General features: G+C 40.4%; 1 protein-coding gene and 1 long non-coding RNA gene across 5 annotated transcripts in view; one reads left to right on the forward strand and one right to left on the reverse strand.

The window, feature by feature from the left end:
• Window positions 1-872: 872 nt before the first annotated feature.
• On the reverse strand, window positions 873-2,842 carry LOC140617854 (uncharacterized). Its single transcript, XR_012018009.1, has 3 exons — window positions 2,603-2,842; window positions 2,108-2,238; window positions 873-1,051 (listed from the first exon to the last, which is right to left on the reverse strand). It is a non-coding gene; the product is annotated as an uncharacterized lncRNA (long non-coding RNA).
• A 2,419-nt stretch (window positions 2,843-5,261) lies between these two features.
• Window positions 5,262-27,623, forward strand: part of GPCPD1 (glycerophosphocholine phosphodiesterase 1) — a 66,377-nt gene continuing 44,015 nt past the window's right edge. Inside the window, exons 1-3 of one of the 4 annotated variants that reach the window (XM_072800143.1) lie at window positions 5,262-5,667; window positions 22,443-22,519; window positions 25,461-25,557. In XM_072800143.1, the coding sequence (XP_072656244.1) occupies window positions 22,471-22,519; window positions 25,461-25,557 (146 nt within the window). In that variant the 5' untranslated portion in view covers window positions 5,262-5,667; window positions 22,443-22,470. Of the gene's footprint in view, window positions 5,668-17,014; window positions 17,105-22,442; window positions 22,520-25,460; window positions 25,558-27,623 lie in introns of those variants that run through there. The other 3 variants (XM_072800145.1, XM_072800142.1, XM_072800144.1) reach the window with 3 other exon arrangements.

Here is a 27,623-nt window from a genome sequence, read left to right on the forward strand (position 1 = left end):
AAAATAAAAAAATAAAAAAATAAAAATTTTAAAAAAATTAAAAAAAATAAAAAGCTTGCCTTATTCATGAATTCCACTCTTAAGAGTTCATTAGGGTTTTTCTTCTATCCCTGCTTAAATACTCCATCATCCTTGAGAACATATAGCCACATTTAAGCTATCTTTCCAATCATTTTTTATATGTAATTTTGTTTTACATGTCTGTGGGGAGAACTGACATGGGCAACCACCTTTTGGGTTTAAGTACATGTGGGGTTTTTCTTCCAGCTGTATTGAGATAACTGACATATAACCTTTTGTATATGTAAGGTGTACAACTTGTTGATTTGATACACATCTATATTGCAAAATGATTGTCACCAGTCACCATGGCATTAGCTATAACACCACCATCCCATCACATAATTACCATTTCTTTTTTTTTTAAGATTTATTTATTTATTCATGAGAGATACAGAAGCAGAGACATAGGCAGAAGGAGAAGCAGGCTGCCTGTGGGGAGCCTGATTCAGTACTTGATCCCAGGACCCCAGGATCAAGACCTGAGCTGAAGGCAGATGCTCAATTACTGAGTCACCCAGGTGTCCCAACATAATTGTCATTTCTATGGTAGGATCTACTCTCTTAGCCACTTTCAAATACACAATACAGTACTGTTAGTTTGATTCACCCTGCTGCACATTAGGTCCCCATGTACATTCGATCTTATAACTGGAAGTTTATTCCCTTTGACTAATACCTCCCCATTTCCCACATCCCCTAGCCCCTGGTAACCACCATTCTATTCTGTTTCTCTACTCCTAATACTTTAGCATACATTTCCTAAAAACAAGAATATTATCTTATGAAATCACAGAAATTTAACATTGGTAGAATACTATTACCTAATCTACAGTCCATATTCCAGTTTTATTAATTGTCCCCAACCCCAAATGTCCTGTATAGGAATTTTTTTCTGGAGCAGGATCCAGCCCAGGAGCACATGTTACATTTGATAGTTGTATCTCTACAATTTCCTTTAGTTTGGAACATTTCCTCAGCTTTTCTTGGTCTGCCAAAGACAAAGAAAGATGAAATGACATTCTGGAACAGTATAAACCAATAATGACTTTTTCATCATAAGATTCAGATTACACATTTTAGGCTTGAATACTCCACAGGTTATTATGCTTTTCTGTCTGTGTTTTTTTTTTTTTTTTCTAAACTACAATTAGTGAATTTTAGCAAGCTCATACAAGAAATGTTTTAACAGGATGGAGACCAAGGACTTGGTATAAAAATTTAAGATTCTCCATCCCAATACTCCTTCCCCTGTAGGCTAAAATATTTTCCATACCTTGGGTGGAAAAGCTAAAATGTTCTATGCAGTAGTGGAAATAGTCTGCCTGTTAGGTATCATCATGGACTTGGGAAATGCAAAAAATGCATGGGACCAAACTCTCAACAGACATGATTCAGCAGGGCCATGGCCCAGCACTGGCCTCTTAGGAGGTGTCTTGGGGAAGGGAATGTGAAGATTGATCAGAAACAGTAGGTATTAATTAATATTCTTTGGGCTGCTAATAACAGAAAACGGATTCTCCTTACCTTGTAAGAAAGGGAATATATAGAAATATACTAATTGGAATATACTAGAGCCTCCCTTCTCAGAAGTGTGATCCCTTGACCAATCGCATGAGCATCACCTGGCAGCTTGTCAGAACTGTGGAATCTCGGGGCACCTGGCTGGCTCAATCAGTGAAGCATGCAACTCTTAATCTCAGTGTTGTGAGCTCAAGCCCCACATTGAGTGTGGAGCCTACTTTTAAAAACATTTAAAAAAAAAAAACTACAGGGACGCCTGGGTGGCTCAGTGGTTGAGCATCTGCCTTTGGCTCAGGGCGTGATCATGGAGTTCAGGGATCGAGTCCCACATCGGGCTTCCTGCATGGAGCCTGCTTCTCCCCCCTCTGCCTGTGTCTCTGCCTCTCTCTCTCTGTCTCTCATGAATAAATAAATAAAATCTTTAAAAAAAAAATAAAGAAAGAAAGAACTACAGATTCTCAAGCCCTACCTTGGGACCATAAAACAGTAGTCTGCAATTTAACAAGATATCCAGGTGATTTACCTGCGTGTTAAAGTGAGAGGCACTGCCATGGGGTAGGGCTAGAGACTCAAGGAGCTGGCAATAGCTGCAAACAAAGCCTCAAGATGCAAGAACCAGGGCAACTCTGGAGCTGTAGGAGCACATGACTCTTCCTGTTAGAGTTAAGAAGACATAGCACAAAGTCACAGAGATGAAAAGTACAGCATAGTCAATAATACTGTAATAATGTTGTACAGTGACAGTGACTACACTTATGGTGAGCAGTAACATATAGAACTGTCAGATCAATATATTGTACACCTGTAACTAATATAATGCTGTATGTCAACTATACTTCAATAATTTTTTTTAATTAAAAAAAAAAAATGCAGCACAAGTGCTCCCCCACTCTGGTCTCTGAGTTCAAAATTCCCAGTTCCCAGTGAAGTAGTTTCTGTTGGTGCCCCAACCATGGCCTCTGCCTGCCTCAATGATCACCTGTGCACCATTCCCCTATATAATTACACCCTTCCATACCTTCTCTTTGTCCAGAGTTGTTCTCTGACCACTGTCTCAAGCAAGGTAAGCCAGCAGATATACAAAGTTCATGCCCCCAGAAGTAGTCCTTGTAAAATAAGAGATGAACTTGGTGGGTACATGCCTCAGCCTCCTCACACCTCAGCAGGACAGTGTGGGGTTCTACATGGCCTCTTGCGCATCTCAGGAGGATTGAGCCCCAGCTGCACACAGTGGTCACTCCTTATGTAACATGCTGGAGTCATGTACTGGCTCACAAGAGCCAATTGTTAAATTTTCAGAAATTGTGCTAGGTCACAGTCATTATTAAAATAAATTATATTGGGACGCCTGGGTAGCTCAGCAGTTGATCATCTGCCTTTGGCTCAGGTTGTGATCCCACAGTACCAGGATTGAATCCCACATCGGGCTCCCTGCATGGAGCCTGCTTCTCTCTCTGCCTCTGTCTCTGCCTCTCTCATGAGTAAATAAATAAAATCTTTAAAAAAATAAAAATAAAATAAATTATATTAGACACAAAGGTAAGGGACTCCTGGGTACCTCAGTTGGTTAAGCCTTTGGTTCAGGTCATGATCTCAGGGTCCTGGGATGGAGCCCTGCCTTGGCTCCTGGCTCAGCAAGGAGTCTGCTTTTCCCTCTCCCTCTGCCCCTCCCCTCATTTGTGTTCTCTGTCTCTCTCTCAAGTGAATAAATAAAATCTTAAAAATAAAAATAATTTTAAAAAAATTTTTAAGTAGTACTATTCAAACTCACTTCCTAATTGCTCTTGAGGCTAGTTACACTTGTTGTATTTGTATGGTGGAAAGGCTGTATAATGGTGTGCAATTGTGCATTTCATCCCAGTTCAGCATTCAGTGATATATGTTAGTAGTTGAAAAATGGCCATGGTGGGAATATTGATTCCATGGAAATTGGCAAATGCTGCAAATTAGATTTTTTTTTCCTGGAGAGCCAGTTATTAAACATTTACCATCATACCATGGATTCAACACATTCTTTATTGGCTCTTTTCTGTTCCTTGTCTCCTTCCTCACTCCTTCCTAATACTTTCTGAAGTCACCAGGCAAATAAATTACTTGCATACATATCTTAGTCTTAGATATTAGAGTTTCCTTTTGGAGAAATGCAAACTAAAACGACAGGAGAGAAAAATCTGATTTTTCCAAGCTGATACTGCTGCTCACTTCTAGACCCATTAGCTACAGTGAGGGAGTTTGAGCCTCTTAGCGTAAAGCTGCTGCCAAGTATCTACCCTTATAGACTGCAGTTTCCAAGCAATGAAGAATTTTCTTTTTTTTTTTTTTTTTTATTTATGATAGTCACAGAGAGAGAGAGAGAGAGAGAGAGAGAGAGAGAGAGGCAGAGACATAGGCAGAGGGAGAAGCAGGCTCCATGCACCGGGAGCCCGACGTGGGATTCGATCCCGGGTCTCCAGGATCGCGCCCTGGGCCAAAGGCAGGTGCCAAACCGCTGCGCCACCCAGGGATCCCCAAGCAACGAAGAATTGCTGTGAGCCCTGTAGTTGCTGCAAGGGAGGCCTGATGGAACTCTCAGCCTGGTGAGAATTTATTTCTAAGGAGATATTTGGGGGAAAAGAAACAGATGTGGAATTCATTAAAGAAAGGAATTGAATCTCTTACTCAGAAGGGTTCGTAAGTGTCATGCATGTGAAATTTGTGAGTTTTGGCATAGGTCAGTAGTTAGCAGACTTTTAGAAATTTTAATCCAAAAACTCGATTTTTTAAAAATTCTGGATCTAGACATAGGATTGCCAACTTTTAAGATTGCCAAATAGAACAGATAAAACATACAAAATATATATAAAAACATATAAAATATATATAAACATGTTTTAAAAGTGCCGTTTACTAGTCTTGTGTACTTGATCTCTCTATGCCTTAGTTTCCACAGTACTAAATGGTAGTTACAATCTACCATTGGTATAAGACAGAAAAAAAAATTCTAAAACAAAACAGACTACTGTCATTTCAATTTTCATGGTTATTTTAATCTTTAAAAAGTAGAAAAAATAGTATTTATTACGGGGTATCTTTTATGTGATAAATTTGGCTTCATGGAGAATTTATGACATTTCATTGTATTTCTCATTTCTCTTCTGGCTTGTGAACATATCTCTAAGGAATCATTACTCGTCCACGTTGACTTTGGGGAAATCACTCTTCTGGGCAGAGTTCTAATGTTTCATAGTATACAAAGAGGCAGTCTCTGAGGTAAGCAAAAATAAAGAAGAAAATGAATGTTTTCATGGCAGGGATGCAATGGAGATCACACTGTCCATCTTTCAGAGACTGTTCTTTCTGCTTCCCTCTGTACATCTCTTCTGCTTGTTTCTTCCTCTTCCTACTGCCTTCCCCTGTTGACTCATCTTAGACTTGCCCTGATTATTTACAACCTCCTGGCCTAAATATATAGCACTCCCCAAGGACTTCCTTCTCAGTGGCTGTTATGGGATGAACTGTGTCCCAAAAAAGATAGTTCGAGTCCAACTCCCATATCCGTGAATGTGACCTTACTTGGAAATAAGGGTCTTTGCAGATATAATCAAGTTAGAATGAGATCATGAAGTTGGCATGAATCCAATATGACCGGAATCCTCAGAAAAAAGGGAAAAAGGAACACCGAAACAGACACACCCAGAGGGAGAATGCTATGTGAGGATGGAGGCAGAGACTGGAGTGATCCATCTACAAGTCAAGGAATGTTGAGGATTGCTGGCAACACCAGAAGCGAAGAGAAAATCATGGGACAGATTCTCCCAGTGTCTTCAGAGACAGTATGATTCTGCTGGCACCTTGATTTTGCTCTTCCAGCTTTTAGAACTGTAACAGAATAAATTTCTGACTTTGTAGTGCTTTGTTACAGGAGTCCAAGGAAACGATTACAATATCCCAGCTAAAGTTGCTGAGAGAAGCTGCTGGGGTGTCTAACCCTGGTCCAGCTTTGTTTGCTTCCCAGCCTGAGGATCTATGAGTTACGTCTAATAGAGGGAAGCTGGCAGTTTAGGACCTACTGCAGAAAAGCCAGTGATTTGAAGACACAGACAGGTAAGCAGGACTCTTACCTTGAATCTTTATTGGCTTGCAACTTGGCTTTCAAAAGGGGGACAATGAACCTCAAGTTTCCCATTTCTGCAGCCATAATGAGAAGCTCTCAATATTTTATCATGGAAGAAAGGAAAGCTTTCCAGGGTTGGATGTCAATCACTAAAATAGTATTGACAAATACTGTCTTATTTTGATAAAATATCTTAATTTCTCCATGCCAGGCATTCTTGCAAGATATGGTTCCATGAGAGAAGAAACATGGTCTGATTAATAAACTTGCTATTTATTCCAAGGCACAAGGATGCCAAACAAAATGGGCTATTCATAAAATATATTAATCTGGGCCCTTTATGGCAGCAACAAGCAGGATAGAGATTCAAAAAGGAAAAAAAAAAAAGCCCACATCAACACCCAAAGATATTGTATGCGGTGTATTGTTTCTCTAATCAGATTGAAATAGCTGAAATAGGAAAAATCTTTTTCTGGGGCTTTTTTCCCATTCTTGAGATTCCTTCACATTACACTGGGAAAATAGACCTCATGACATGCAGAGCCAAGTGATGAATCATTCCCTCCAAATAAATAAATAAAACCCGAATTTGAGCCAAACCAGTAAATCCATTATCTTTCAATCTAGGAGTGTGGTGTGCTGGTAAATATCCAACAACCAACTCTCCAGTGGGAAAGGCTCTGATTTGCAGTGCTTGCTGGTTTCTGACTCCCACCATGGCTTATATCAAGTCACCAACCTAAAGACAATGAACTTGAAGTTGGGAAGAGGTGTGCACAACCCACTCACGAGCTAGCTACTGACCACTAATATCTAGGAGTTTATTTATTTATTTATTTATTTATTTATTTATTTTTATTATTTTATTATTATTTTATTTTATTATTTTTTTATATTATTATTTTTTAATAGTTATACTTGACATCTGTAGAGAACTTAAAAAAAAAGATGTTTTCTTTATACCAGGTGTTTCACATAAGAACATCTTCACAATTGACATTCTGTTTTAATCTTTACACCTGATGAGGTCCATAAAATTGAGAGCCTTAAAGAATAAGGAGTTTGTATAAGGTCAGGTAGTGGAGCTGAACTCAGCAAGTTATTTCAACTCAACGGCCTTTGTTTCCTTTGCTGCAAAGTGGGTTCATAGAGAATCTCAAAGATGGTTGGGAGGACTTGATAAAATAATGCATGTAAAATTCTTAGCACATTGCCTGGTCTGCAGTTCTTCCCTGTTTCGTATGCAATAAATATTCATTGTGGATCTTTCAAAAGTACCAATTGGCAAAAAAGAAGAAAATTTAAAATACTAACCGCTAACAATGTTGGTGCAGAATTCTGGTTCTGGCTTAATTTGACTTAGGAAGGGCAGGCTGAGCATATGAAATGCTTTTTCAGTGATGAAGCACTTGAGCAATTGTTGAGTGCAATTCTGTTTGGATCATGATGGGATGGGAGCTTAGGTTGCATACCGATGTATGCAAATTACTTTTTAAAATAAATTAGGGCAGGAATAATAATGTCATTGTCACTTGAGTGTGCTATCTCTCTGGAGTGGGAATCCTAAGAAAGGAGATGCAGCCAAGTCCCAGGGTCAGGACCCCAGGGGCACACTTGGTGGCTGTAAACTATAAGCCCCTTGAATGTTGCAAGAGAGATGGGGAGAGAACAGAGTCAGACAAATTCATAGTTAGGGAAAGATGATGTGTTTCTTCCAAAGCCCAGTGATTGGTAAGCGTTCCCTACACTGTACGCTATACTGCAAAGGACAGCAGGGCCTCTCCTCTGAGGAGTACAGCAGGGTTGTGTGTGCATCATACTTACCATGAACAGAGGAGGAGGAGCTGTGGTTTGCTTGCCAAGCATATGCTATTTTTGGTAGATGGCATTTCTCCACCTTATTTGAATGAGGATTTTCGGTAGAAACAAGAAGTGATACTTTTGTTTCCCAAATTTTACATTTTCTTGTTTTATTTTTGTTTCCTTTGTTACCATAATTCAGTATTTAGAATTGTAGGGCACCTGGGTGGCTCAGTCGGTTAAACATCCAACTCTTGATTTCCACTCAGGTCATGATCTCAAGAGTCTTGAGATCGAGTCCTGCATTGGGCTCCATGCTCAGTGTGGAGTTTGCTTGGAATTCTCTCTCCTTCTCCCTCTACTCCCTTATCCCTCCCCTCCCCCCACCAGCTGCTCATGTGCTTACTCTCTCTCTCTCTCTCAAATAAATAAATAAAATCTTAAAAGAAAAAAAAAAAGATGGGCTTGTAATTTATTGTAGTTTAGAGTGCTTGTATATGAGAAATCTTTCCTTTTGTTCTCAGGCACAATAAAAAATTAACACATTCACATCGAATATTTGAAAAACTGAAAAAAATGCAAAAAAGCAACAATATCACATAGCCCCACTACCTTTTTGTGCATTTCTTCAGCCTTTTAAAAAGTATTATAGTTCCCTGTACATCCCATCTCCTTGAGCACTAGGTATATAATCACCAGCTTCACACAGCAAAAGTGCAGCTCTTTCTGCCCATAGGCCCAGTCCTTGTGCTATAATAAAAGCACTTTTTTGCACCAAAAAAAGATATAGCAATATCTATTGCTATAAATATACGCATATATCAATATACACTTTTTTAAAAATGGGATCATATCATACACTCTACCACTTGCTTTTTTTTTAACTTAAAAATAGACTGAAAATCTTTCCAAATGGGTACATAAGGAGTTATCACATTCATTCCGTGACTGTGTATTTCATGTATAAATAAATGAGAATTACTACTTATCCATTGCCACACTTCCCATTGAGGGGTATTTACATTGCTTTACTTTTTGCTTTTGTTTTTTGTTTCTAGTTTTTTGTGTGTGTGGGGGTGGGGAGTATTTTAGACAATTTCAACTATGCTACATGAATGTTCTTGGTATATCTTTACGTACCTATATTAGTATTTCTGTAAATATACATTTCTAGAACTACATTTTTTGGGTTTAAAGCTATGCACACTTAAGTTTTTCATAGTTGTGATCCAAACATTCTCAAAAAAAGTGTTATCGATTAATTCAATAAAGACTAATGTGCCAGAGCACCCATTTCCCCCCTTCCTTCCAATAATGGGTGCTACAAACCCTTAACACAGAAACAGATTAAGTTTCTACGATTTCCTTCTAAAAAAGGATTCTTGAAGGGGCACCTGGGTGGCTCAGTGGTTAAGTGTCTGCCTTCAGCTCTGGCATAATCCAAGGGTCCTGGGATTGAGTCCCACATTGGGCTCCCACATGGAGCCTGCTTCTCCCTCTGCCTATGTCTCTCTGCTGCTCTCTGTGTCTCACATAAATAAATAAATAAATAAATAAATAAATAAATAAATAAAATCTAAAAAAAAAAAAAAAAAGGAGGATTCTAGGAAACTGAGGTGGTTGAAGGCCAGAGAACTAGAGACAGGATGCAACTGATTGCTCCAACGGTTGCTAGGAAAGGTCTTTGGACCACCCTATCCTGGGATCCAGGAGGAAGAGACTCGTGCTTGCTTTCAAACTTCAAAGACCAAAGCACTGCACACAGTGTAAGCCTGTGGTGGCAATAGGGTGGCATAGTAAGGCGGTAGATCCCTTCATTTTGGCTCGAGGCATCTCTTGTACTGGAAACAGGATGGAGAATAGTTTAGCGCTCAACCCTGTGGCAATTTAAATAGTCCGTGAGATTCAAGATTTGTGATTCTAAAATCCTTTTAAACTCTACTAAAGATTAGATGATCCTTTAAGTGGCTGAGTCTAATTACAAGATAAGGTGGGTTTTATTTATTTATTTATTTTTTAAATATGGATTTTTTTTTAGTTTTTTATTTATTTATGATAGTCACAGAGAGAGAGAGGCAGAGACACCACAGGCAGAGAGAGAAGCAGGCTCCATGCACCAGGAGCCTGATGTGGGATTCGATCCCACGTCTCCAGGATCGTGCCCTGGGCCAAAGGCAGGCGCCAAACCGCTGCGCCACCCAGGGATCCATAAGGTGGGTTTTAAAAGTCAATCCTTTATTTCCTCAGGCAAAAGAATTCATCAAGGCCATCCATAGGCATTATTTTAGGCACTGAGACTTCAAAATAGAAATAAGATAAGGTTCCTGACTTCAAGGAGTTTACAGTCTTATGCGGAAGGGCAGAGGAAATTGAAAACCAGAAACCAACACCTTCCATAAAGTTCAATCCAGATGTGAGGGACATTTGCTTATGCAAATTTATCCACATCAATTTTCGTCACACTCACAAAGGAATAACTAAGAAGAAAGGAGGGTGTTTATAAGAAAATGCTTCCAGGATGAGTTGCAGATCACTTGATTGCTCCCTGGAGCTAATTTTACATTGGTTCAAGTGGGTGGGTTGGTGGGTGGCCAGTGAAGAAGGGTCTTCTAAGAGATCTTTTCAAACTTTGTGTTCATATGAATCCCCAGAGTTCCTGTTAAAATGCAGGTTTTGAATCAGCAGGTCTATGGTAAGGCCTGAGATTCAGCATTTCTTAACAAGTGCTCAGGGAAGGTCAGTGCTGCTGGTTCAAGAACCATACCTTGAATGCCAAAGAGATTGAGGAGGCCCTGAATCCTTTAGAATGACTGGGAAGGAAAAGAGGTGGCTTCGGTCAGAAATAAATCTCGAGGTAGGTAGGAGCTAGCTAAAGAATAATTATCTAATGCTAGAGAGCCATCGGGATACTAAAAAGAGGAGGGATAAATTGGGTAAAGTGGTGAAATCTAATTCAGAGAAGCAGGTTATGGAGAGTAAATCTCTTACCTACTCTCTTCTTCTTAGTCATTTTCTTCTAAGAATTCTTCTTCCTCTCCTTGTCCTCTTTCCCCCTTTTTCCTTCCTCCTCCTCCTTACCATCATCATCATCATCATCATCATCATCTTGCATTTAGGTCATATAACTGGAGAATTGCTTGAAGCAAGCAAGGGGAAAGACTTCTAAAACCATAGACTCATAATAATAAAAATTATTTCACAAACTTGGCCTATAGAACACAGACAACATATGCCAACATTTAAATAGAGGTGAATAGGTAGCCTGGAGGGAATCTTGGTTTGGCTGAGTTTGGCACACAGTGACATCAGTACTATTTTGAGGATAAAAAGAGGTTTTTGATCATTACAGGATTCTTAAGTCTCTGAATATCTTAAAATTTCCCAGATGAGTTTTTATCTACAAAACAACTTTGGGCTGTTTGCCTTACACAGTGGGTGCCTGCTTTGGCCATAATTCTATGATTTGAATCATGAATTGATGAGTTGGCAGTGGCTTCTCTGGACTGTGATCTGATACCTAGGGAAATAACCACTGATTTTAATGATAAGTTTTCTCAGGCTCTGAGGCCATTTTCCTACAGAGCTTTTCTGTAATAAACTCCCTATTTGGAATTTGTCTCCCTAGACTCAGTAAAATAAACATCTCTAAACCAAATAGTTGAATTTATCAGTGCTCATTTCTGATGTTAGCTGGGCAATAAAATCATATGGGAGACAATTCTCATTTCTGATGGACTTTGGCTGACTATATACACTAGAATTTAGTTTTCTAACCATGAATCATAGATATGATGTCTGTATTAAGTAATGGAAGGCTACTTTTTCAGATTTTTAAAATCCCAGCCTAGTAGTTAGTTATATTTGGGGGGGGGGGGGAAGCCCCAAATTCTAACTGCCATCACTTTCATGGGTCCTTGGTGTTTTCCTCCTTTCCTTTAGGAAAATATTTTGATTATTTTAATTTTTGATGGTTTAGCTTTTTATGTATAGTATTAATTTATTGCATGGTAAGGTGGCTGAATCCCAAGTGGTTTGGATGATTTTCACCCTCTCTCCATGCCCCTTGGGTTGGGAATTACAATTAATTTTTTAGGAGGAATATGCAATAAGGAACATAGCTATAGCATACACTTATTTTCATGAAAAGAAGACAAGGGGGATGCCTGAGTGGCTCAGTGGTTAAGTGTCTACCTTCAGCTCAGCACATGATCCTGGAGTCCCTTGATCGAGTCCCATATTGGGCTCCCTGCATGGAGCCTGCTTCTTCTCCCTCTGCCTATGCCTCTGCTCGCCTCTCTCTCTGTGTCTCTCATGAATAAATAAATAAAATCTAAAAACAAAACAAAACCAAAAAAGAAAGAAAAAAAAAAAAAAGAAGACAAGGTTCTCTTTAGCATAGCTGGACTAGGATAATTAGTTTGTTCTGTTGCCTTCGAATCCAAACTCAGAGGCCTATCTGGTGCAGAAAGGACATGTGAAATGTATGATTAGGACAATGGATGAGTAACAGGGAGTGGTGGGGTCTGTGTTGGGTTAGGGTGTGCATTCAAAATTAAACTTAAAACAACAACCACACCGTGTGAACCATATGTCCATTTCTCTGGGTCAGAATGTCATCTAACACAATGTCAGTGTTGACAATCAGAGCAGTATTCCTGTAAGACCAAGTGAGATAAGCGCAAGGGGAGGCCATACCATGGAACCCATAGCAGCTGAATCCCTGCTTCTCCAATTGGTATTCACAGCATTGCTTAATATTTAATGTTGACATATAGAAATGACTAACTTACTTAATACTTTCTCCTGAAATTTCCAGTGATTTCTGTTAGCATATTTGTATCTGCTCTGTGCCAAACACTGTGCTGGGATGTGAAGATCAATAAAACATAATCCTTGCCCTTGAGAGCCTGATTATAGGAAGACAAAGTAAGATATAATAGATAAAAGCAAGCATTAGTTCTCTCATTTTCGTTTTATAGGAAAAATAACAATGGTGTGATGTAAACCAGCAAGTCAGGAGTACAGCAAAGAGAAGAATCATTGCTTCTAATCTCCCCCATCTAAATCATTCACCTAATAAATGCACCACTATTGCCAAGAACCTCTGCCTTCCTGACTTCAATCCGAGCTCATTGGCGAGCTGCCAGCCTGGAGTGAGCAGCTGGGATTTTGAGGCTGCTGTGTGGTAGTAGTGCTGTTAGAGTCCTTTTGTTCAAGACTAAGGATATGCCCAGAAAACAACAGCTCATTCTGCAGACAGTCATCAATATTTTTACTAAAATGATAAAATGATAGCCGGTCAACTGTTGAACAATTTGAGCAGTAAAGGGAATTCCCTCGGGGAATCCATTTTAATGCAGAATGCACCAGACTGAGAGGCATCTGGAGAGACAAAAAATGATAAGCAGAAGAGGCTAAAAACAAAATGGCTCAGAACAGCACTTTCTTATATAAATTGCGCTCCTTAGTTTTACAATGTCTTGATTCCTAGAATTCATAAGAGAGATACCTTCCAGAGTTGTAATTATGTTTACTTTATATGTGACAATTTGTCTGTAGAAACTGTTACATGATAATCAGTTTTACCAATGTATCGGTCATTTACAATTGGTATCCTACTACTTTAAATATGAAAATTTGGGATCCCTGGGTGGCGCAGTGGTTTAGTGCCTGCCTTTGGTCCAGGGCGCGATCCTGGAGACCCGGGATCAAATCCCACGTCGGGCTCCCGGAGCATGGAACCTGCTTCTCCCTCTGCCTATGTCTCTGCTTCTCTCTCTCTCTCTATGTGTGACTATCATAAATAAAAATTAAAAAAAAAAAAGAAGAAAATTTGAGCTAACGTCTATAAGGGCCTGGTTAATGGCCCACAATGAAGCCCACAAATGACTTATCTATGGTTGAAAAGTTACTTTAGTCAAAATCATATTGACGATGTCCCCAGTTATAAAAAATGGTCATTTATACTCAATGGTTTATACTTAAAATGGTGAGGGGTAGGATTCAAGTCTAGGTTTGGCCCCTAAATCTAGAGCTTTTCCATCAATATCATTACTGTAACCAAGCCAATGTCAATTAGCTCCTTGGTGAGTTGCAGAAACTATACCAAGTGAGTTTTCACACAAAGAAAAAAAAACCCTTTATTTGCAGCAAATAAACAGATCACAGAGAATAGCTTCTTTTTTTTTTTAAGATTTTATTTATTTATTCACAAGAGACAGAAAGAGAGAGAGAGAGAGAGGCAGAGACACAGGCAGAGGGAGAAGTAGGCTCCATGCAAGGAGACCGATGTGGGACTTGATTCTGGGACTCTCCATCCAGAGACTCTCGATCCAGGGACTGTAAAGATTTTGCCACAGGCTTCATCTACCTCTTTTTTCTTTTTTTTAAAAGATTTTATTTATTTATTCATGAGAGACAGAGAGAGAGGCAGAGACACAGGCAGAGGGAGAAGCAGGCTCCCTGCAGGAGCCTGATGTGGGACTTGATCCAGGGACTCGATCCAGGGACTCCAGGATCAAGCCCTGGGCCAAAGGCAGGCGCTAAACCGCTGAGCCACCCAGGGATCCCCCAGAGATTAGCTTCTAAAACGATGACTACCTGAGAATGGTTGAATGTGTACCTCTTGTTCAGGGTTAGGATGAATATTTAGATAGGGAAGTCTTGTCAGCTTGTAAGGGCAAACATAAGGTAGGGCATCTGCCTTAAGGAAACATGTTAATATGTTGCATGTTTTGTAAATGAGGCTGAGGCTCCTCCTTGGCAGGGATTTTAATATTATAATGGGGTAAAGGCAATGGTAGGTTGTTCCAGAGGTCACTCCATGGTCCCTCTGCAGAAGCTCAAGTTGGGGTTTAGCTCAAAGGGTCTAGGTGGTCTGGGCCAGGGAGGTTTTATTAAAGCAGTTGCTATCACCTGAGGAGTGGTTTTGGGTTTAATTTGCCTGAGTTAAGAGGAAAGCCAGAAAGAAGAGCTTTAGGAAAAATATGCGAGTACAGTTAGTGAGTACAAGCAGGTAGGCAATAAAGGTCAGGTCTTGGGGTCTAACTGGTGACATTACTACCTTAAAAAAAAGTAAGGTGTAAAGTGAGACTGAAGCAAAAGAGCGAGGTTCTTGTCTCATGAAGTTGAGAAATGAATCTTGAAGACAAGGGAGAGGAAAGCAATAGGGTTTTGTCAAGTAAGGATACAGAAAAAGCTCTCAGGAATGAGAGTGGTCCTGATATGGTTGCCACTGAGGGCATTTAGGGTTAGTCTTTTTTTGAAGGCTAACCAGAGAACTTAAATCCCTTTAAACATCTCTATTGATAGCACATTGAGTAAGGATTAGTGATAACATGTTTAGTAGTTTACTTCCTTTTTAGGGTACAGTAATTTTTTGTTGGTAGTAAGTAGCTGTTATAACAAGACCCAACCCCTGACACCTAGGACAGGATGGTCTGGTTTGTTTCTTTATCTCTGGTTTACTTTCACCTCCACATTTTTGGGATTTTTATGAACCTCATCCTGTAGCCCCCTACCTATCTCTTCCTACCTAACCCTGCCTGTCCCTTATTCATGATCATACAGTGTTGATTTTAGACAAATGAGATAACATATTTCATTATGTAATCAAATAAGATGTTAATATTTTGTAAAATTCAATACATATGGAGCCCTTCTGGGAATCATAAGTAAATTAATCTCATTAACCATGTTTTTTGAAAAATTATACCATTCCACAGAAATGGCAGGAGGAAATATTGCCTATATTCTATTTCAATATCCCAATCAGAATGGGGTATATATGCTGTAATCTAAATATGTTGCACTATTAGAGTTTCTAAGCAAGGTTTTGTAAAATGGCATCGCCAGGAGTACCTTCTTCCCCTATGTGGTTCCAAGTTTCTCTGTTCTCCAATCATCTAATGCTACTGGCTTATTTTAGATCTTGAAGTGCCTCAACTTCCAACCTACTGATGGCATCTTTCAAATATGTATAATTCTTCTATAATTTCAATAGGAATTAAGGAGGAACATGGATTGGGTACATCAGCTTGGACCATGAACACCAAATAATAGCTTGACTAAGTGATGATCACAGGAAAATAAAGATCTATTATAAATATTTAAAGGAAGCAAACTCGAAGGGAAAAAATCCATCACTGAAATATGACTAACAACACAGAAACGAAACTCCAAAGCTATTAAGAAATGTACAATTGCAGACTTTTGCAGATAATGGTACATAATTGGAAGGAAATTTTAAATCTTTATGAAATTTGGGATTAAAATAAGTACCATCAAAAAACCATTGCATCCTGTGACTTACACAAAGCATGCACTTAATAATTATTTAGTAACTGAATGGGTGACATTGTTAGAAATGCCCCGGGATCTCATCCAAGCTGAAATATCAAATGTGGCTGTGAGCACTTTAATTTATAAAACTAAAAATTCTTTCTAAGGCTAGAGTTTATCTAATACAAATGCTTTTTTTTTTTAGTAGGTGCATTCCAACCAACTTGCAACTCGGAGCTATGCCTTCCTGCAAGTGTTGTTCAATATCCACACACACACACACAAAGTGGTTCTTTAATTTTCGGTATCTCACTTGATTTAAATGAAATACTGCTAATGTAATTTTATATAAGAGATTAACTAGAGGTTAGCTTTGACGCTGGAAAGGTAACAATTTAAGTTAGGTAAGTGGCAAATGCTGATTAATGTTTCTGGGACTTTCAAAAGAGAGAAAAAAAACTTTGCCTTTTTTTTTTTTTTTTTGGTAGGGCTGATTTTTCAAAAAATTGAGAAAGTACATTTGCAGAGAGGGTCTATCTTGCTTTCGGAAAAGTTCCTTTACATTTTAATATGCATACAAATAACCTGGGAATATTGTTAAATGCAGATTAGACTAGGCGGGCCCGAAAAGGCCCCGAGAGCAAGTGTGAGAGCTGCAGGTGATGCTGGCGCCTTCTAAGACTTTATGTCGCTAGGGCACAAACGCTCAAGCATCCCCGGGCGCTCAGCTCTCGTTTTCAACTTTAAGATCTGATCCAAATGCGTTTGCTGTTGGGTAACGAAAGAAAGTTTCCAGAAAGCACTAGGCCTGCTCATTTCCCCGTTTTTAACGGCAAAAACTGCGATTCGGAACTGCAGCTCCGGCCTCCGCGTTTGGTCGTCCGAAGGCGGCCTTGGAGGCCAACGGACGCGGCTGAGAGCTCAGTCCGGGGGTGGGCGCTGCACCCACCCGCGGCTCCCGCTCCGCGGAAGAGCCGCAGCGGGGGGACCCCGGGGATGCCCCGCGGCTGCCCCGCCCCCGCCCCCGGCCCCGGCCGCCGCCACCGACGCGAAGCCCTTTCCAGGAACGCGCGGGCCCGCCCCCCGCGCGCGGCCGCCGATTGGCCAGGACGGCGCCGGCGTGACGTCAGGCCCCGCCCCGCCGCCCTCCGGCCCCGCCCCGCGGGGTGGCCTGGCGGTTTGGTCTGGAGCAGCTGAAACCGGTTTGAGCGGAGCCGCTTCCTGCCGCTCGGCGCCGCCGCGGGCTGCCTGGGGGAGCGCTGGCGAGGCGCGGACGGCGGGTGCCCGGCTCCTCGGCCCGCGGCCCCGGCTCTGCGGCGCGGACGCGCGGCCCCGCGGCCCCGGCAGGTGAGGCGGGCGGCCAGGCCTGGCCCGAAGCTCGCTGCGGGGGCGGCTCACGTGGCGGCGGAGCTGTCAGGGCGGCCGGGCCGGGCCGGGCCGGGCCGGGCGGGGGGCGCGGCGGGGCGCGGGCGGGGGGCGCGGGCGGGGGGCGCGGGGCGGGCCGGGCGTCCCGGTCTCCCCCCCCCCCCCCCCCCGCCCCGGGGCGGCCGCGGCCTGGAAGTTCGCGGTTCCACTTGCATTGTTTGCTGCCCACGGTTCCGCTGCTGCCGGAGCTTGGTCCCGGGCAGCATCGTGCAGGTGCCGGGATGCGTGGGGCGCGCGGCCCCCCCGGCCCCCCCGGCCCCGCCGCCCGCGCGCGAGTAGCTCGTGGTGTTTGGGAGCCGCTTATTTTCTGGAATCGCCTGAGCGCGTAGTGGAAGGCGTGCCTGTATAACGCGGTTGTCGCCAGACCCGAAGCGCCCAGCCTTCCCGAGGAGAGGTCCCGGCGGCTGACTCCGTCCGAGGCCGGGTTGCGTGCTCGGGCCCGGCGGCTTCTGGGGCGAGCCTCCCCGCGGGGCCTCGCGGCCGCCCTTCCCCTCCCCTGCCTTCCGCCGTGGATCGCAGAGACTGACTTCGTCCCGAGGCAGCTGTGCCGGCCGAAGCGGTGCCGACGTGGAAGGGGGTTGAACCAAGCAGGATGTTTAGACCCGACGCTGCCTTCTTTAGACGCCCCGCGCCCGGGAACGGCCCCTTCGTGCCACATCTCTGACGGCTGTGACTTAAGTAAAACTACAAGCTGTCAGTCCTCTCAGCCCCTGGTGGTCTGCATACGAATAATTCAGGATAGGGCAAAACGGCACAGCTGCGCTTGGCCTAGTCCGTTCTGGACTTGAGAACCAATATTCTAGGCGGGATGAAACTTAGGAAAGTTCTGTCCAGAGAAATAAGGACCACGAGAGAACTCTCCCCGTGGCAGAGTTAGTAAAATTTGAGAACTACGAAAAAAGCAGATTAATGAATCAGATCTTTGTATGTAATCCTAGCCAGGGAAGGCATATGAACTGTGCATGAAAGACTCTCGAGACAAAGTGAAATGGGAAATATTTGAAAACTTCTACTGCATTGTTTAGAAAGTTGAACAAGGAATAAACCTGGCTTAGCGAAATCTCCAGAAGCGCTTTCTTTATGAAAATCCATTCGTGTCTGCATACATTTGTTTAAAATGTTGGCTCAAGTACACTGAGGTTGGAATAGTGGAATCATATTCCAACAGGATGAACAGAAGTTAACTCAGGAAAACTTAGGCATTTCATATATTTTTTTTGTAGCCAGTTATGAGGATCAAAGCTGCTGGAACCTAGGAAAGAGTAAGACATGGAAATAGCTTTTTTTTGGGGGGGGGGGGGACAATGTTTTTAAAGATTTTATTTATTGAGCGAGAGTGCGCGCGCACATACACACACACACACAAGCTGGAGGGAGGAGCAGAGGGAGAGGGAGAAGCAGACTCTTTGCTGGGAGGGGAGCCTAATGTGGGGCTCCCATCTCAGAACCCTGGGATCATGACCTGGGCTGAAGGCAGACTCTTAACCCACTGAGTCACCCAGGCATCCCTCTTTGAGAAAATTTGAAGGACAGAGATGGTCTTTTTGGCTAGAAAAACACATTTTAGCTAAAAATATCTGTGATCTCAATTTAAACTAAATGTTCCTGCACCTTGTTTTGCTTAAATATCCCTTTTGTTCCCCTAGCTGGTAAACCAGTAAGGTCATGTGTTGGGATAGTTTCTTTGACCAAAAAAATAGAGTAGGATTTATTTTGGCAGGTAGTGTAAACTCTGAAATACTTCTTGAATGTAAATTACAATGTCATAGCTGTACTAATTGCTTGAGTCTTCAAAAAACTGTTAGATACTACTCAAAATCTCAGATGAGAATACTGCTTGATATTTATCTTCAAAAAGCACAAAATGGAAGTTATATGTAAAACAAATGGAGTTGGTTAAATTACATTTACAGTCAGCTCAAGTATATAAAAATGACTAGATTTTTCTTCTTACTCTTATATATATCTGGAACACATCCCCTGTCCAAGTAGGGATGGCTTTTTTGCTTGTTTGGAAGAAGAGGAAGTATTGGTAGGTGTGTAAATTTTGTGTTCCACAACAGGTCAGTATTTTACTTTGTCACTACTGTTTTGGTGGTAGCTGGGTGCCAAAATTGTGCAGGCCAATCCTGTACCAGAATTTTGGCCTCTGTCCACAATCAAGTAAACTGGTGTAGGAGCAGCTTCCCCGGCTTTATTTTGGTGTGTTATTAAATTGTGGAAGGAGGGAGAGAGGAAATTAAACCAGACTACAGGACTTTTTGGCAATCCAAGTGGAAAATGAGGCTTTGTTGACATCAGGGAGGTTTTTTGGGAGGGTATTTTTGTGCTTATGTATATAGTTTGGTACAGTACATTTACTGCAGCTGTTTATAGCCAAGTTACTACAGACACTTTTATAAGCAACCTTAAGAACGAAAGTCAATTTTAATAATTAGTTGAATTCTCTTTTATTAAGTTGATATATGTAATTTTCCCATTTAATGCAGTAGAAATTTAAAGGTAATTTTGTGCCAGTTGATTTTGATAAATAGGAATAATTATTTTTGATTTCCCTAAAATTAGCTAGAATAGATACTTAAAATTGATCAAAAAATAGTTGAGTAGCAACTGTGTAATTTTGTAGATGAGATTGTGTAGTCCTTTTTTGAAAACTGACAGTAAACACTGGGTGAAAGTAGAAGTTAAAGTTTGAGATTAAGGTTGGTTATTCAGCAGTTTTGGTGGATGATGGGGCTTTCTGCTGTGTCTCAAAATTAATTCAGTTATGTAAAAGCCAAGCTCTTTTGCTTGTCTGAGGTTTCTTTATGACATAAATTAAATGTAAGAGTTTGGTGTTTCAGTGAACTATTTAATTATTAGAAAAGGAAATATTCCAAGAGTTAGTACTCAGATTCGTATCAGATGTCATGTTAAAGGAGAGCTAATAAGATACTTGGATAATGATTGCTTAATGAGGGGATTATCAATCTACAGCTATTTTAAGATTTAGAACATTCTTTAGCAGTGTTAGAACTGGATGTATATGCTTTAAATAGATCATGTTTATTAGACACAGAAATCATTTTGATTAAGGTTTTTTCTCCAGTGCATAACGGATTTTCTAAGTGAAATGGTGGAGTTATCAAATAGAGAATTCTGTATTCAGGTGATATGAAACCACATTGACTGGTGGTCTTTCTCAATATGAATATTCAACATTTACGTTTTATCAGAGATGTAAGTGGGATGGTAGTTTGTAGCTAACTTTGAGTCTGGATTCTTGACCTTCAGAGCAGCCCCCTGTGGGTCAGGTTTCTCAGCCTCAGCCCTATTGATACTTGGAGCTGGACAATTACTTATGGAGAGCTGTTCTGTGCATTACATGGTGTATAGCAGTACTATTGGCCTCTACCCACTAGATGCCAGCAGTATCACTCCCAGTTGCGACAACCAAAAATATGTCCTGACATTGCCAAACATCCCTTGAAGGGCAGAATTGTCCCCCGTGAGAACTGCTGCTTTATATCTGCCTTGACTTGGAAGTGTAGTTACCTGAGCAGCAGTGTCCACTGAATGGGCATTACAGAGTTGGGCATGTGTTCATGGGGAGGGAAAGGGAGCAAAGGGGAAATAGAAGAATGAATAGCTATGAAACTTACTTTATGATTTTTAAAATAATGTATAAGTACAAATAACATTTAAGCTGATAAATTAATGAAATGATGCACAGTAAAGAAATTGGAATTCTTTTAGGAACATTGGTGAATTGGGGTTCAAAATTTAGGGGAGTATTGGAGAAGTTATGTAGACTATGATCTGCCCTTTTGTAGAGTGTGTTCTTTCTATATATGAATTAAATAGCCTTCTTTAGAATTGATACTGTATATATTTTTTAAAAATCTATTTGTTATCTTCCTTTTGTACTTAAATTTTTTTTTTAAGATTTTTTTTTTTAAATTTATTCATGAGAGTCATAGAGAGGTAGAGACAGGGAGAGAGAGAAACAGGCTCGCTGCAGGGAGCTCCATGTGGGACTTGATCCCAAAACTCTGGGATCATGCCCTGAGCTAGAGTCAAGACACTCAACTGTTGAGCCACCCAGGCATTCCCCACCCTTAGGTACTTAAATTAGGGGGTTATAAACAGATTGGTTTGGCTGGGAAAAAACAACCAAGAAATGAAAAATCAGAAAATGTGAATAGGACGTTGAAGGATTAGGGGTTTAGATTTCTGTAAGTAATCGAAGTAATTCTAAGTCAAGGTCATGAGGAAGAATATTCTAACTGGCGTAAAATGTATTATTTTTTGGAAGACATTTAGAAGCCAAAATACGGGTTAGTATACTTAGGATTTTGATTGAAGTTCAGACAGTAGAAAGAACGGCATGTATGTAAGATCAGTTAGAATCAACAGGGTTGGGCCGCCCGGATGGCGCAGCGGTTTAGCGCCGCCTTCAGCCCAGAGCGTGATCCTGGAGACCTGGGATCGAGTCCCGCATTGGGCTCCCTGCATGGAGCCTGCTTCTTCCTCTGCCGGTGTCTCTGCTTCTCTCTCTCTCTCTCTCTCTCTCTCTCATGAATAAATAAAATCTTTAAAAAAAAAAGATTAGGATCAACAGGGTTTGGTAATAGATTGCAGAGTTGAGGCTCTAAATTTGAGTCTACAGAATAAGAGTAATGACAGTCCAGTGGTTAATACAGAGAAAATCTGGAAAGAATGGTTTATAGGGGAGGTTTTTTTTAAGTTATTGGTTACATTACTTAGAAGCAGAATCTGCATCTTGTTGCAGAACATAGTTTTGTTTCAGTGAATGGTACTTCAGTTTCCTTGCTAGTAAAGTTGAAACCTTATTGAAATAGAAATCCTCTTGTGAGCCAACTTTTTTTCTATATGTGGTTGTTTTTTGTTTTTGTTTTGCTTTTTATTCTCCATCATAGCATGAGCCTGGTCAGGAAAGATAGGTTGAGTTCAGAGCAGCTGCTTATCAGAAGAGAAAGTTTGTAACAGGACAATCTTGAATCCTTAAAAAAAAAAAAAAAAAAAAGGACACACTTGTTTTTGTAGTTTTCTGGTCCATACACACAGAATAGGTTTCAACATTAGACACTAAAAATTACTAGGTACTTACTAAAGAATTCAGTCTTTATATATAAGTTTTCTGAAATCTTTTGCTCACAGTTTTGATCTATTTTTGTTTTTTAATTTGTTTCTTGGTGGTGGCTATCTTCAGCTAAGCTTTTTGTATATTTCACATGACATCTTCTCTTTTTCTTCCTAGCTCAACATTCTAAAATAAATCCATCAGAATGACACCTTCTCAGGTTACCTTTGAAATAAGAGGAACTCTTTTACCAGGTATTGTAAAGTTTCACTCTAAAACAAAATTTTAAATTAAATGAGTATTTTTCTTGATTATCTAAATATGGAGTTTGTTGTTATAATGGGCTTAATTTTTAGATGAAACTATCTTTGGGGCTCGCCTGATTTCAGAAATGTGCTTGTAGTGTAGTAAACTTAAGGGAAAAAAAAATACTTCCCCAAATAGTAAATGTCTTAATCTCATATTTTCGAAGAAAGCTGTGAATTTATTTTATTTTGCACAGAACAAGGATAGTTTGACTATGATTTTTAATTACCACGGAAATGAGGGAAATTTTGCTAGTGTAAGAAGTTAGTGAAGTGTTTGGTTAAGATAACTGTGTTCCGTATTTGTAAATGTTTTTTTTGGCTTACTGTATTTTTTGCTATTAAAGCAGTGTGGAGTAATTTTAGGGTAAATAGCTTATCAAAATAGTATCATACTCGGGGTTCTGTCTCTTTATTTAATATACTCTCACTAAATTGGCAAGTTCCTCAAAGCTGTTACAGTCTTTCCCCCTTTTGGGCCTTTCTCAAATTGTTTCCTCTTTCTCGATCTGTGGCCTCCCTTCTTCTTTAACTCTCCTTACTCTAACCCCACATTTAGCTACCCCTATGAAATTCAAAGTTCTAGGACTTTTTTGTAGTACCTTACAGATTTTATGGAATTATTTGAGTAATTTTATGAATAGATTGTAAGCTCTGTGAAAATGTGACTTTGTCTTGTCATATTAATGCATGTACCTAACAGTGCCTGGCTCAGAGCAGGGGTAAATATGCATTCAAAGAATAAGTAAATGATTCACTCTGTATATCCATCATCTTTGTCTAGTAGCCATCAGAGCAGTTGACAGAGTATATGATTGTCCAAGTTCAGATTCTTAGCCAAGATGATCTGGTAGAGGGACGCCCGGGTGGCTCAGTGGTTGAGTGTCTGTCTTCAGCTCAGGTCGTGATCCTGGGGTCCTGGAATCCAGTCCCACATCAGGCTCCTCACAGGAAGCCTGCTTCTCCCTCTGCCTGTGTCTCTGCCTCTCTGTGTGTCTCTCATGAATAAATAAATGAAGCCTTTAAAAAAAAAAAAAAAGATCTGGTACAGCTCCCATCTCTGGGCAGAACTCTGCAGGTTGAAGATTGCTGGTCAGCTGATAGGGTGGTTTGTTTGGGTCAAGAGCTTGCCTCTAGTCCAGCGTGAGCCTTCTTTGCAGAGGGAAGACAAAACTATATTGTACCCTTTCAGGGAATTGTATGAAGCCAGTTTAAGCTAGAAGGAGCTGGCCATGTCAGGCAAATGGACCGGGCACAGAATTAGCCATAGAAGGGTGAGCTTGATAAGGATCTTATTCTCGAGGACCAGAGGGAAGATGATGATGCATATGAATGTAGATGAATCTGTGGGTGCAAAGGAGAAGACTGTGTGCACAGCAACGTGTATGACTTTGGGAATGAATATTTATATTTAGCAACAGTTTATCTTTCTTTTTAATCAGTGAAGACAGTGATAACCTAAGTTTATTACAAAACAAAATCTGGTTACTCTAAAGGATTGGTGAATATTTTGACAAATCTCTATATGTAACCGCTCTGTTTGACAAACCCCAAAAACTCCTGAATGACTGTCACACTTGAAATATTAGTTAAGTTTTAGATAGTCCAAGCTTACAGAATGCTCATGTAGGTGGCTAAAGCCAACTAGTCTGGCTCTACTAAAATAGTGCCTAAAACCTACTCAGAATGTAGAGGAGTTTGTACTGAACTTTGTTCACTTGGGCTCAGTTCATTATCTTTTTCTTTAGGAATTTTAGTTAGAGTAACTCAGAATGTATTGATATATAAGTCAAAGATTTCTCCATGCTTATATTCAAGAAATTGTTTTGTTTGTTTTAAGGATTTATTCATTTTATTTTATTATTATTAATTTTTTAAGATTTTATTTATTTATTCATGAGCGACAGAGAGAGAGAGGCTGACATAGGCAGAGGGAGAAGTAGGCTCCACACAGGGAGCCCGATGCAGGACTCAATCCCAGGACCCCAGGACCATGCTCTGAGCTGTAGGCAGACACTTAACTGCTGAGCCACCCAGGCATCCCAGATTTATTCATTTTAGAGAGTGCACATGCAAGCTGGGGGTTGAGGGGGTGGTGCACCGAGGGAGAGGGCACAAGAGAATCTCAAGCAGACTCCCTGCTCAGCATGGAGCCCAAGGCAGGGCTTGATCCCACAGTCTAAGATCATGACCCAGGCTGAAACCAAGAGTCAGATGCTCAACTGACTAAGCCACATGGGCACCCTGAAATTGTAGACTTTTGCTGAATATACATAATTTAGTAAATATAGGTGATAGCTATATTGTAGTTTGTTGATGAGGAATGTTCAGGTAAAACAATAGTCATTATTTTAGTAAGGGAAACTAGATTTTTCACTATGTAAGTCTTTGTTTTGAGGATTTTCTTTTTATTGTTAAATTGCTCCTGTCCCATTGATAATTTTCCTAGTCTTTAGCCTATTTAATGCCACTGTTTGAATTCCTAGAAAATATTGGTTATTATTTCTCTAGAATACTTACATGCACTTAGTGTGTGCCTTTTTAAATTGGAAGCTGCCTTGCAGGCAGGAACTGTGCTATGATCACTTTGTTTTCTTGATGCTTGTTATTGGCTCAATTAAGTGGTTGAACAAATGAAGAATAGTTCATTCCTACACATCTCTCCTTTTCTTTCGTTTTAATTCTGTAGAGGTAGGTCAAGTTAATGCAGGTATTAGTATGGTGCCTGAGTCCAATACATGTTTCCAGTGAGGCTTCTTCTCCATCTAATCTAAAGGTAACTGTGCATCCAGGTGAACTGTTGCAACTGACTGCCCTTTCTTGCTTCCTAAAACTAAAATTTGATATTTTCTTACTTAGCCTACTATAACTGGTTGTCCTGTTTCTTTAGGAGAAGTTTTTGCCATATGTGGAAGCTGTGATGCTTTGGGAAACTGGAGTCCTCAGAATGCTGTGGCTCTTCTTCCAGAAAATGAGACAGGTGAAAGGTAAGAAGGGCAATAACAGGATACAGAATAATTGTGACATTCAAATTGGAAACTTGGGTGGTTTCTAAGATAACTTCGTATAGTTTTTGTCTTTTTTTTTTGTAAGATTTTTTTATTTATTCATGAGAGATATGGGGGTGGGGGGCAGGCAGAGAGGCAGAGACACAAGCAGAGGGAAAAGCAGGCTCCATCTATGCAGGGAGCCTGATGTGTGGGACTTGATCCCAGGTCTCCAGGATCAGGCCCTGGGGTGAAGGTGGAGCTAAACTGCTGAGCCACCCGGGCTGCCCTGTTTTTTGTTTGTTTGTTTGTTTGTTTTTTTAATGAGAGTTATTGCATGTACATAAAGAATGAAGTGATTGTACAAGGTTAGTTGTGTAAAAAAAAAAAAAATAAGTTTCTCTGTTTCTAAATTTCCCACCTCAGCCATTTTCAACTTTTGGCTGTTTTTTGTTGTTGTTGTTGTTTGTTTGTTTTTAAGATTTTATTTATTCATGAGAGAGAGAGAGAGAGAGAGGGAGAGGCAGAGACATGGGCAGAGGGAGAAGCAGGCTCCATGCAGGAAGCCAGATGTGGGACTCCGTCCTGGAACCTTGTGATCACGCCCTGAGCCAAAGGCAGATGCTCAACCGCTGAGCCACCCAGGTGTCCCTTTTGGCTCGTTCTTTTGGTAGTTAACCACTATATTTCTAAATAACAGGCTCATATTGCCTTTTTATTAAACTTATTTTTAGGTATTGTCTTTTGGCTCCCAATATGTATTCTTGATAAAAGATTTGGTTTTTGCTTTAGCCTATAAAATAATTTTCTATAGCAGAGAGTGGAACAAATATTTTAGCTAGTGTACTGGAATGAGTTTGCAAATGACATTATGTAGATCTTAGGCAGATCTAATTTCTCTAGTCCTAGATTTTTTCATCTGCATGGTAAAGGGATTAGGATAGAATCACTAAATGTTGACAAAGATGGTACTTCTTCACTTAGGGATATTTGGAAGTGTTATAGGTTATCAAGGTGTATGTGTGGGAGGTAAGGTAAGAGGAGATCTTAAATAGTATTATAAACACATGCAGTGGCCATAGGGAGAAACACCAGATTACGTGATTATTAAGCTCACATTGTTTTCCTGTAGAGCAGTGTTATTGAAAATGTGGTTTGTGGGCCAGTGCTAGAGGAAAAAAACTTTTGAAAAAAAAAAAAAAAACTTATCTAATAATCAGTGCATTATGTGAGAAATACAGATATTAAGAGCAAGCATTTAGAAATGTTTATAACAATTTGACATAGCTGGGACATTCAAGCATGAGTGCATGTGGACTCATCTCTGTTGCACATAGACCAGGAGTTTTAGTTACAGGACAGACAAGCAAACAGAAACTGGTCCTTCATAGTTTGAGGAGCATGGATGGCAAAGCAAAAGAAGATAACAATACAGTACCATGATGCAAGTTAATGAAAAGAAAAACAAATTGTATATAAAACAGCCTTTTCCTACTTGTCATTAGTGTGACATATTTTCTCAGCCAGTTCTCAACTGTTATCATAAATAACATTTTATTGGCAAATAATATTGGGACCACAGAGGAACAAAATGTTTATTCTCATCAAGTGGTCATTTTTTTCCTCCATTTTCAGATCAGCCACTCCTGTCTGAAGTAAAACCTTATGTCTTTCTGAACTTGTTCTTAAAACACACCTTGCTCTTAATACTTGAGCTGCCCTGTCACCTGTCTTAAGTCCATTTCAGCCAACCTGGGCAAAGTTAGATGAACAGATGAGATAACACTTAACGACGTAATTTTAAGGGACCAGCCACTTTTACCTTGCTGATGCACACTGAAATATAATTGATTCACATATGGCAGATAAAGTGTTTCACATGGAGAGAGGAAGTAGATGATACAAGAGGATACAAAAAACATTTGCCTTGGACACCATTCTTGTGTTTTAGAATTGTATTTATTTGGATTTCAGTGTGCTTTGCATCTAAGTCCTTTGTACCTCTTTTTCAGAGTCTCAAGCCTCTCCATACCTACAGGCTTATAATGACAAGACCCCTTTAGGAT

Source organism: Canis lupus, chromosome 26 (assembly GCF_048164855.1).
Source record: "Canis lupus baileyi chromosome 26, mCanLup2.hap1, whole genome shotgun sequence".
NCBI lineage: Eukaryota > Metazoa > Chordata > Mammalia > Carnivora > Canidae > Canis > Canis lupus.